The sequence below is a fragment of the Acanthisitta chloris genome, unplaced genomic scaffold (assembly GCF_000695815.1).
Source record: "Acanthisitta chloris isolate BGI_N310 unplaced genomic scaffold, ASM69581v1 scaffold12642, whole genome shotgun sequence".
Taxonomy (NCBI): Eukaryota; Metazoa; Chordata; class Aves; order Passeriformes; family Acanthisittidae; genus Acanthisitta; species Acanthisitta chloris.
This window is the reverse complement of record NW_008662240.1, coordinates 26,654-39,144: the sequence shown is the minus strand read 5'-3', so window position 1 is coordinate 39,144 and position 12,491 is coordinate 26,654. Positions and strand designations below refer to the sequence as shown.

At 37.2% G+C, this 12,491-nt stretch overlaps 1 protein-coding gene across 1 annotated transcript in view; it reads right to left on the bottom strand.

Annotated features, from left to right (window-relative positions):
• Positions 1-452: 452 nt before the first annotated feature.
• SMARCAD1 (SWI/SNF-related, matrix-associated actin-dependent regulator of chromatin, subfamily a, containing DEAD/H box 1) overlaps positions 453-12,491 on the bottom strand; it is a 38,654-nt gene continuing 26,615 nt past the window's right edge. Inside the window, 15 exon segments of the mRNA XM_009070529.1 lie at positions 453-508; positions 810-925; positions 1,582-1,764; positions 2,647-2,765; positions 3,621-3,809; positions 4,935-5,056; positions 5,296-5,413; positions 6,232-6,327; positions 6,636-6,773; positions 7,797-7,932; positions 8,323-8,398; positions 8,599-8,658; positions 10,179-10,278; positions 11,556-11,646; positions 11,940-12,142. Of these exon segments, the coding sequence (XP_009068777.1) occupies positions 453-508; positions 810-925; positions 1,582-1,764; positions 2,647-2,765; positions 3,621-3,809; positions 4,935-5,056; positions 5,296-5,413; positions 6,232-6,327; positions 6,636-6,773; positions 7,797-7,932; positions 8,323-8,398; positions 8,599-8,658; positions 10,179-10,278; positions 11,556-11,646; positions 11,940-12,142 (1,803 nt within the window).

Genomic DNA, 12,491 nt, shown 5'->3' with positions numbered 1-12,491 from the left:
AAAACGAGTACGGTACATCAAATGAACCAAAACAAGCAGAAACAGACTCGAACATTGTCAAATAAGGCACATATAAAAAAATCTACACGCGGAATCCAGTGAAACAGACAGTTTATATATATATATTTGGAGGTAGAAATAATTACAAAAATACTGACAAATCTTAAGCAGTAGCAGATTTGTTAGAACAATTACTACTTAGGTCCCCGTCTTGAAAAGTGATCTGTAAAATAATATTTATTCAGCATTTTATGTTGGCACATTTGGGCCATTTATGTTTATAAGCATTGAAAGAATGCTATTGGTGTTAAAAATTTTTAATACCATGAGGAATACATAAAGAAACTACAAAAAGTTATAAATGTTTGTTAAACTCTTGGTCATCAGTAACATAAGAGTCCCTGGGGTACAACATCACCTTTCTTCCTTGAATTTCATCACATATTTACATTTTAGAGACCCAACGAAGCTTTCAGTAGTGTGGCTATATCTGCTGGAATGCTTCCTTCTCCTGAGGAATAAAAACAGGGATTAGTACAGCTTAAAATATTTCACATAAAACAGACAAAAGTCATCATCCCCAAAGCTGTAAAAAAATCCTCTGCTTGTAGGACTTTGTCACTGATTTCTGGGTCAGCCTCAGAGGGCACATCCTGTCAAATCAAACAATAATCAGCAGAAATACTTTTTTTTTTAGCTTAACATAAAAAATTCCCAACAAATGGCTTGTCTGCATCGTCTGTTATTTTCCGAATAATATATTGCAGCAGCCTTAATTTACTGCAGTGGACCATCATTATGTGCAAAACACCCACCTGAATCTGCTGCAGTCATATCTTGTTCTAATTTCAATTTCTGCTGGCTGATTTTGAGCATGGATTCTTCAATAGTCCCTTTACCAATTAGCTTTATGACTTTTACTTCCCTGAAAACCACAAAATAGGAGAAATCCATTTTTACAGTTTCTTTGGATTAGTGCAAAAGGGAAGGATGCTATGTCTTTACTCAGCTGGCAGTAGTTTAAAGTAGGAATGAGGAAATGAATAAAAAGGGCAATACAAAGAGCTTCTTGTTTCTTCCTGGAACAACTATGCTCTGTATTGCCAGAAAACGTGTTTGCTGCTGCACTCACAGCCACTGCAAAGTCTGGACAGTCACAAAAGCCTCTGTCAAAATAAACAAGTCAAATTGCCCCTCATATGAGATATTAAATGCATTCTATTGCTTCACTCTTTACGAGAGGGTGGCACTTAAAAGCTTAGAAGTGTCCTGAAGTGCATAAACAGCTTGGCCAAGCAGTTGCAAAGACTTCAGATCTGCCTTGAAATAGTTTCTAGCACTAGAAATTTAGAATCATAGGGAATTTGAGAGTTGCAGAGAACCAGCAAAAGGAAAAGTGTATATAAGGTTTATTCTGACAGCAACAGTGCTAAGACAATTCGAATTCCTAGCTTCCCACCCAGCCCAGAGCTGGTTATACAAGCCTCTGCTCAAAAATGCAATTTTTAATCATGGTCCTTTGGACCTCCTTTGAAAGCTTGCCCCCAACAAAACCCAGACATTATAATTCAAATGTCTTACCTTGTCTGACCTACTCTATGGCATCGGTCTTCCGCTTGCTTATCGTTGTATGGGTTGCAATCGATGTCATGAAGAATAACAACATTTGCTGAGGTCAGATTAATCCCCAAGCCACCAGCTTTGGTTGACAGGAGGAATACAAATATACCCATATCTGTATTGAACTGATCTATTAGATGTATCCTGTAGAACACAAGACACCATGCATCAGACCTTGGTTAAAATACCACATTGGCTCCAGAGCTGAATTCTGACAGTGGCACTGCACAGTAGCTGAAAAGTACAGATGTTGTGCAGAAGGAAAATGGGTCCCAACAGTCCTCAGCAGGGGCCAGAGAAACATACTGAGTTACAGATCAATAGCAAAGAAGGAAAACAGGCTTGGATAAAGATTTTGAATGATCACAGAATACAAAGAGCAGGTTGGAAGACAAGGGAAGACTGAAGTACATGAAACAAATGGGAAGATGGGGGAAGAATTTAACCTCATGACTGTCTTCTGTACTAACAGCACATACAGAAGCAGTAACAGGTATCAGCTGTAAGCAGGAAGTAACATCACAACCAGAATGACAGGTTTTGGAAATGAAGGAAAAAGCATCCAAACATTTTTATTCTTTGCATAAATTCCTGAAACAGAAAACCAGCACAGCTCAAATACAAGAAAAGTGCTGGCACATTGTTAGACATAAGGACAGACTAAATGGTGAGTCTTAGAGAACCAGAGGGGTTTATCTGCCTATACTATGCTTCCACAGAACAGCTACAGCTGAGCTTTTGTTATGGCATGCTGACCCACACGTCAAACACGCTATGAAATGCTGAAGATACACATTTTCTATTCCAATGGCTAAGACTGTAACCCAACAACCAAAACCTCATCTTTCAGGATCACCCTTACACTATGGTGACCTGAAATCCAACATCAAACCCCTCTATACTTAATGCCCAGTGATCACAGACTTCTATATATTGGAAAACAAAGATAAGGGTCTTAAGTCACCTCCCCCTCTCCATGCACACATTCATTTTTTCTCTCTCATCTTTGGCAAAAGAGTTACATACCGATCAGAAATCTGTGTTTTTCCATCCAATCTAATATATCTATGTTGCCTGTGTTTCAGGAAAACTTCCAAGATATCCAGCATCATAGTAAACTGGCTAAACAACACAACTCTGTCACCCTGGAAATGACAAAGCAAAACAAAAGCTTAAAAACATGTCAACTATGAACTACAAAAATTCTTTATTGGTGTAAATACATGGTTTTGCTTTCACTGAATCCCTATCTTCCAAACTAAAAGAGTAAGCTGAAATTCATCAAGTCAGGACTGACTTTCAGTGAAAATATCATATCCAGTATTTCTGCTGCATCAACCCACTGTTTGTCCATGCAGTAGTATTTGAGTTACTTTGTACTTAGGTGACTCAAGCAAATCACAGATCAAATGCATAAATGACAGATCTGCTCCATCCATAAACAAACTACTTTCATTAAAAATGTAAAATGAAATGATATTCCATATAATACAGAAGAGTAGCACTCTTTTGTCTGAAATAATCAGATACTCAGCACATGCTTGTGCAAATTCAGGGTACTCTGAAGCATTATAGCACATACATATCTTTAAAATAAGCCTGTTAGAATCTCAGGTCAGGACTCCAAGCAGGGATCTCTTCTGACCTTTACACTGGCTTAACACATACATGATTACTCTAATGTAGTAGTTGTATTTAATTGCCAAACGAGGTGTGAAAATTAAGCAAGACCCCATAGACTGATAGAGTAGTTAACTTGGGATGAATATTCTGAAACTTGGAAAAATAGGAAAGTTTATTTCAGCTGTCTCTAAAGTGACTCACATACTCAGGACTGAATATTAAAAGCTGCACAATATTGCACATGCACTAAATCACATAGTAATACTCCACAGCAAAGCAACTGGGATGCACATACAGCTACCAGATGTTAATTTAACCAATTATTTAGAGCCACTCTTTGGACTGACAAGAAGAGGAGTTTCAGCCATCTGTAATACCTTTTCTTTAAGGTCAGAGAGAATGCGTTCCAGTGCTCTAAACTTTCCAGAATCCAAGATCCGATCCATGTCTAACTTGAAGTCGTTGATGTGAGAATATTGCTTACAAAGCAAATGCAGCTCAAAATCTGTCATTACTGTCATATCTTCAAAGATAAGGTCAGGGTTAGCATCACAATGTGTGGGTTCCTGTTAGCAAAAATGATGGGAAATTATGGAATACACATCTCACCAGAGGAGAAAACACAAAACAACCACACAGTAACATTCAAAGTGTCTGAAAGAACAAAGTAGTACACCTAGGCATGGACAAATGCCAGAGTATGGCTCATGCAAGCAACAAAAGATGAACTCTGCAACCCCAGGTCTACAGTAGAGGATCATTACTTCAGTTTAGCTTTTACAAGCACTTGTACTACCAAAAACTAAGAAGTATATGCTGAACCTCCATAGCAATTACCTAGTTCCCATCAAGCCCTATGACCTTTACCCCTGTATCAGACCTCTTCCCCTGACGACACATTCCCTAAAAGGGAGGTGCGATCCTTGGATAGATGGTAGAAGACATGGGAAGCCCAGCCCAAGATGAAGGGTGGGTAGAGGGATGTCATGCCTGGAAGAAAGAGGAAAAGAAAAGCCACATCTGGAGAGTACGATGGTATGAGTAGGAATAAAAAAGGACAAAAATCCTTCAGAAACCAATGGGTCACTTCTTGCCTTCCCCCCACCTTGACTGGCTTCACTTTAAAACAAAGCTGAAGAATATTCAAAGCCAGCTGCAACTTTCTATTGAGCATCTGCAGATTTATTTTTTTATACTTCAGAAAGAAGCAACAATTTTCCCCAAACTCCTCAGGCATTAACCCCAGCCAAATCACCAAAAAAAAAAAATCCTCAACAGTTCAATACTCATACCTTCCCTATTTCAGTTCTGTATGGCCTAGATGTCTTGCTACTCAGAAAACTATTAAACTCAAGTACCCACCCAAGACTTTTTCCACAAGCACTTTGGTTTTAAATTTTGGGGTGGAGGGAAGAGGTGTTAATGTGGGGGGCTAACAAAAAGGAGATGACTGTAGTCCCACAAGTGTTCTCTCCATTCTAACATCTGATACAAAAACCAGTGTTAAACACATACAGAGCTTGGTTAGAGCACTAGAAAGATGCAGAGAAATAAAAAGCAGCAACAACGAATTTGCAAAGACACACTTCTGACCAGAAGACTGACAATCACAAAAAGCCCCACAAAACGACTCTAAGTAGCATTAAAAGTTTCTAGAAATGAAAGATTCCTTTTGAATCTCATCACCTCACCTTGAGCATAAGCATGGACATTGTCCTGAGCTTGTCAGTGGTGTAATAGTGACGATGCAAGAGAGGATGATTTGCCATTTTTCGAAGTTGCATCATTGCATTTCCCATATCTGAGGTTTTCTCTGTAAACAAAGAAATAAGGTACATTTGGTAGTAGTACATAGATGCCTATCTGATACATCTTTATCTCTAAAGTGAACTTTATTTGTAAGAACTGAATTTGTGAAATTGGGAAAATTCATAGAAGGGATATAGTTTGCCTATGAGCACTGGACATTTCTACAAAGCAAAGGCTTCATATGTCCAACATATGTCTCAGCATGAAAAAAAAACAGGAAAAGGAAACAAGAACCTTACATACCACTACCATTAAATGTTTTCTTGAGCTTGTTTAAGAGATCATAGTACAGTTGTTCCTGTTTCTCAGACATGGCACATAACTCAACGAGATCTTTTTTGGGAGGCAGTTGTTTAAGGACCTGACAAAACAAAATCATCCCAGATAAAAACTGTTGTGAATGGTCAGTAATTCTGTACTATATTAGAAACCTGCCTTTAAGCTACTTTACTCATTCTCCCCATCCCAACTCCTTTCAGTGGTTGTAACTTGATGAACTCAGTCAGCAATTCAACTTAGATCTTGATTTGGATTATACATCAAACCTCCATCAAGTAGTGTGGTCTGTACATGCCAGAACTGCATAAAATAATAATACACACAATACCTGGAATCTATTCCCCTGCTGATCAGGGTTAACCTCTTCAAGCCATTGACCACTGAAGCCTGCAAGACTAAATTTTCCCTTTCTTTTATAAATACAATTCTAAATAGGAGAATTTAAATAGGTTTTAGATTTTTGAATTAAAGAAACATTTTGATGATAGCAAAATAATGTTGAACACACATTTCTAGTCATACATATACACAAATGCATGTACATGTACTGCCTAAATCCCCTCAGTTAAAATGCCATTTCTATAGTGTCACAAATATTTTTGTGGCTAATGAGGATTTCTCACTTCTCATCACTTACTGCACTGAAACACTGTTCAGTGATCTTTCCTAACTAAAACTTCCAACAGTAAACACTCAGCAAATGCTAAACATCAAAACACAAAGCTGCAGCAGGTCACATTTTCAGATGCAAACTCCTGAAAGATAGCTCAGGTTTCTTGCTCTTCCTAGATAAACAGCTAAAACTAACACTACCAAAATCTCACCTATAAGGCTGCTGCTCTCAAAGATTATCAGACTTTTTGATGATATGAAACCATAATTTTAAAGATAAAACGTTACCTCATCTTTGACTCGTCTCAAGATGAATGGTTTTATTATCTGCTTTGCGTGTGCAATTCTCTCCTTTTCATATATGCTTTGTTCTTCGGCATCCTTCTGAGGAAAATATTGCAAGATTTAAATTAGAGTGCCAAGTTTTCAGCTGTCATGGCACCACCTTAATTGTTCTAACTTGATGGAAAACCCAACCAGAACAGACATATTTAACATGACCATTAGTATTTCAAGATACTCTGTTATGACACACTTTTACATTAAAGAGTTTATTCCATTCTTTCATTTTCTAGATTTTCATATTCACATTACCTGTTTCCATAAGATACCAACAAAACAGAAGTTATGAAGCAACAGCAGTGTTTTAGAAAAAAAAAGTTATTTTCATGAAGCAAATACATGATACTTACTGTTTTTGAAGAGAACATCCTTCGAATTTCACTTGTACTGCTGCTGAACATATGTGGCATGACAAAATTCAAGAGGGACATCAATTCCAACAGGTTATTTTGAACTGGAGTCCCTGTTAGCAGCAAACGATTCTTTGCCTGTTTGTCCAAAGTGAAAAGAACAGTGACAAACATTAGCCAAACAGGCAGAAACAACACAGCTATGGAGAAATGAGAAAACGAGTTCGGTTTAAATTATAACTACTAAAACTTACTATATATTTGAATCTCATGGAAATGTTTCCTTAAGTCAACAAAACTGTTTACAGATCTGTAGGGAACTCTGAACATACCAATTTAAGGTGATTCAAAACAGCCTTCCTGGATCTATTAGGGTTTTTCTTGATTGCTCTGTTTGCCTTTTCTTGGGGTTTTCTTGTTGGTTTCTTTTTTTCCTCTTAATAACTGTGCTAATTGTTGCTCCCATTTCAAGCTCTCTAATGTCACACAGTACCTTAAGCACAAGTTTCACACTGCTAGTATGAGCCATTGCTTAAAGACCAGCTTCTTAAAACGGGTATTAATGAAAAGATGATCTAGAAATGTAAGTTGTAATAAGTGAGCATAAGTATATTATTATTGTACAAACACTACAGTGCTAGATCAAAATAATCAGAGAAAGAGCTGTACTCACACTTCTGACTCAGGTTGCAAGTTATAAGAAAAAATTATTTTAAAGCAAGCTTGTCTTGCACCGTCCTATCAGAGCAAGTCCTTAAATACTAATTATTTTAAAGCAAGCTTGTCTTGCACAGTCCTATCAGAGCAGGTCCTTAAATACTGCAAGGTTTCCACACAAGTAATCAGACTAGCATTTTTACTGTCTTTATTACTATGGGATAAAACTGGGAAATTGCTTAACACTGAAACTCAACCCCTAATACAACTGTAATAATGCTACAGGAAATTTATTACATTTCTTTGGAAGCTTATCTCCCTGAAAGAGATCACAATGCAGGATCTAATCCTTAGACCTGACACTTAAATTCACTTGTATACTGTAGTGTCTCTAACATTATGTGTATATATGAACACGTAATACTCCATTTCCCCCACACTGATAACTACAAAACAAAAAATAGGAGTTGTCCCCTCTAACCCAACAATAACTGAACCTCTTACATTAATTGTCATAAGGTGCTGGTAGCGTACAGAGCTCATGTTCTTCAGCATATGACCTTCATCAAAAATTGCATAGTTAAGCTTCAACCTGCGAAACAGTCCTCGGTCATCTGAGCTGCTAATTGCAGAGTTGTATCTGTCACAGAAAAATATTATTTGCATTTAATCCATCTTTAAAAATTAACATATTATTATCACAATCAAATTAAATTCTCTAAAATTGTTAAGAGTTATGGAAAGAATACATGAGGGGCAGTAAAACTGCCTTGAAGTAACCAACCATAACAGTTTGCTACTGGCAAAAAATTAGTTTACTTGATGAGCCAACGCTCTTGGTACCACTTCCCAAATATCCATGCAAATCTATTATAGTGTAATTTAGATCTATCAGCATGTACAGATAATAGCTAAAGCCTCTACGACAGAGTATTTGAAACCCAACTCCCAAAACTATCTGTTTTGCTGTACCACTAGAGGTCAGGAGGACCTCACTAGAGCTCACTTGTAATTTTATATCTATACTTACGTAGTTACAATCACATTGAAATCGACAACTTTATTACTGATGTCCACCCTGAGATGTTTCCTATCTTCTTGGGATCCTGCAAAAGAACAAAACATAAAATGAGTGCAATTACATACATTTATATACATATAAAAATTAAAGAGAGTACATAGAAATCATTCATCAATAAGCTGTGTATTTAAACAACTGTCTCAAAACAGTTTCCATGAGCAATTCATCTTAGTCTGAGCATGTTAGCAACTATTACTGGATTAATTTCTGAATTGGATTTCTCACCATAATAAAATAGGACGTTCAGTTCAGGACACCATAGATGAACTTCTCTTATCCAGTTATCTGTAAGACATCATTAAAATACAAACCGAGTTATTTATACTTCATTATGCCTTACATAACTTCACACCTCAGCATTAAACCAAACATCTGATTTTAAAGTAAATCCCCTTAAATTCTCCTGAAGGTTAAGAAACATTCTGTCTAAATACTGGAAAATTGGTAATACTTAGGAAACTGAACAACCCACAACTGGGCTTTCAGTAGATCTTGCTTAGACATCTTGCACTTTAAATTCCTACAGCAACAGACCCTGTAAGGTCTGTAACCACCATGTAAAAATAATACAGTGCTTAACTTCTCATCTTGATTTCTTCCCTAGACAGTTAATTCCTCAGAAAGCAAATCACTTCATTTGTTGGTACTTGCCTCCACAAGTGTGTCAGGACAGACAGTGCCTCTGGGAGCAGGCAAGGGAGCCCAACAACCCGACCCAGCTCCAGGTGTGCAGCCAGCAGAGCTGCCACTGGCAACGTGACTGTGCCCAAGGGGAATCTGTTTGACAGCCAACACAACCCACTGACCCCAAACCACAGCAGAAGGAGGTCTCTGGCAAATGCCACTTGGGCCTGGGCCCAGATCAGGGCTAAGGAGACACCTCCAGGAAAGCATCAGGAAAGCTGCTGACAGACTGCACATCCCAGGCATCCCTGTGCTGGATGGCTTGGAACAACCTGCTACTACAATTCACCAGCCTCTTAAGACTTGACTTCACAAAAGCATCTTTGATTGCATATTTAGACGTACCCCAGGTTTTAAGTAACGTGCATTTTTTAGTTATTTTCACAAAACAGGTTCAAGTGAAGTTTGAAAGCACACTAAATGGAAATTTTGAACTGAAGTTGAACAACTGTAACCTCTTCTGCTGTGTTAAGAGAAATTTTTGAAGCCCAAAGAAGTATTTTATATTAAAAGCAGCATTTATTTCCTAATTTTTACTTGCTACTTTCTCCTTTCCATAATCATTCAACAAAGTCAAATTTAACTCAATTGAAAACTAGTTTATGCTCCAACTCATTAGCTTGCTGACATATTTTATTCCACCATATTCTTCCTACTTTCAACTGAGGCCATTAAACAATCAGAACACACAACTAAAAGACAGTCAGCCTCATCGTTTTAAGATTTTGATCTGCTTTGGCAGATGCTGTGCAGCAAAGAGCAAAGAAGACACTGAATATTTCAAATGTCATGAAACCTAATCCTAAGCACAGCCTGAAGACTAGGAATTTCAGCCAATATTCAGCAAGAAAAAAGACTACTTTGCTACACAAGTTCAAACTGTGACAAGAAGCTTTATTTTTCTGTGAAGCATCCATATCATTCAAAAAACCTCCATGCTAGGTCTAATTAATTCAGAACAAGCATGCCTTCAGTATGGTTTGCATTCCAATTCAAATTACTTAAGGAGTTCAATACCACCATAAGAAAATCAAGCTTTTTTTAAACTATCTTTGCTTCACAGACTGTCCATGATTGTTTTCTTCTTTTTTAAACAAATATTTTTGAGGCTTGTAACTTACCTATTGTTGAAGCTGGCACAACTATCAAGTGGGGACCTTTATTGCCCTCTTGGTAGAGATAAGCTAGAAATGCAATAGCTTGAATTGTTTTTCCTAAGCCCTAGGAGAAAACAAAACCATTTAAACAAAATTTACAATCTGTAGAACATAATAGTGCTTTGTACTCAGTAACACAATTACAGTGTAGAGAAGGTTCAGTAAAGATTACAAATGTGATTAGAAAATTTGTTTTGTTTAGCCACACTGTTTTACAGAAGATAATTCCTTCTTAGGTAGAATCTTAAACTCCATTATTATTACAGCTCAATGTCTGAGCATCAAAAATTCATCTTTTCTATTTATGCAGTTTTTCATTTTAGTTCAAGTTCCTCCCTCAGATCTTCTTCAGAAATTTACCTCCCTGAAAAATGATTACTTGGAAACAAAATGTTTATTTCCATTTGAGTCAGTTGTACAATGGATATTCCAGCTACTTCTGAAGAGGAATTTAACATGGAAATCAGTTTTCTTTAAGAAAAGCCCACATTTCCACCAATATTCACTTTCCTGTTTTCTGCATAATTAATTAAAAAATTTATCCTATCTGCCACAAAATATGCACATTCTTACAAGCTCAAAACATACAAAAGTTGAAAAACACTGCCCAAGTCACAGTGAAGCAGAGTCATCCATTCATTCCTTGGTTCATCACAAGATGAACAGCAGCCAGGATTAAAAGCAACTGATAACACACGTAGCAGCTGCATCATTATGTTTTTTTCTGTTGTACAATTACTGGTAGCATCAGCACCGAACAAAACCTCAAATCCATAAGCTGTCTTCTCTTAGTTCAAAGCTTTTTGGGAGTATAATGACAAGAGATGGTGGAAATGCTGCTTCTGGAGAAGTAGAAAAGGCTTCTAACCACTTAGTTTTCCCTGTATTGTTAACTCCCTGTTTTGAAACTGATGGAGAAAGGTAGAAGATGGGCTCACTACACTCACTACATGCTGGACAAGTAGAATCAATTTTATTTATGGGGTATCAATGAGCTACATTATGAAGACATTATGAGCTATCAATGGTTTGAGGATAATCTGAGAAGACACCATGGGACTTGTAATTGTCAGTATCCAAGAATCTTAGGCTACCTTTAACTTTCAAATGGAAAGTAAGACCTCAGCAGCTTCTAAGCTTTTGGGAAAATTGTCACCTTTAACTTTCAAATGGAAAGTAAGAGCTCAGCAGCTTCTAAGCTTTTGGAAAAATTGTTTGCAATTTAAGTTATATTAGCTAAAACAAATTACAATCTGCTTGAGGTTTCTAGGAAAGGAAAGAATTTAACAGTCATTTTTGCAAAAATTTCAATTATTCCTAAATAACCAGTTTCCCACTTACCATTTCATCAGCCAATATGCCATTCAATCCATGTTTATGCAGCAGTGCTAACCAGTTCAAACCAATCTTCTGATACGGCTTCAGTTTCAAACTGTTAAGAAATCAAGCTTGTTACCACCTTTTTGTTTGTTTCTCCATGAAACACAACTTTACACATGATAACTTTTTTCAATGTTCTTATCCTCCTCATCAGCTTTCCTGATACACTTAAAAACATTTGTTGGAGTCCCTCAAGTACTGAACATCACTATCTAGGCTCACTGAGAGCTGCTAAGTGTCAAACATCTGCACCTCTATTTTCAGAGACTTCAGTTTTGAAAATCCCAGTTTTCAAGAATACCTTATTGTCCAACACCCTTGTAAGTACAAAGAAGGGAAAGATACCTGCGATTCAGAATGGAGGGTTGCTCTATATTCCATCCACATCCTCCATCTTCAGTAATCTTGGTTACTTGTTTTGTCAGTTTATTTGAAATGTCTTCACATTTATTCATGAGCTTTAGAACCACATCCCTCTCCTTCAGCAGTATCTTGCAGTTCCACACTATATCTTCTGACAAACCAGTTGTCTTAGTCATTTTTGTAAACTGCAAAATAATAGAAAAGATTCTAAGAACACTGGTAATAGCAGCAAATGTGCTGCAGTGGAAATTCACAGCTGCGGCAGCAGCAATTCAAGTAGCATATAGCAACAGCATCCTGATTTTCTTTCAAAACCTCAAATTCTCCTTACACACTCGGCCCACTGCAAACTGTGTGAATCCACACTGAAGGTCATCATTACAGCTCCCTGCACTGTAAAACATAGCTTAAGAGATACAAATTATATGAAGAGTTTCTCCTGTAAAATACAGGAGCTTTAAACTCAGAATCCTAAGGGGAGGCAACATACAGCACAAAGTAAGCTTTGAAGGCCAAGTCCACTAACAGAACCAA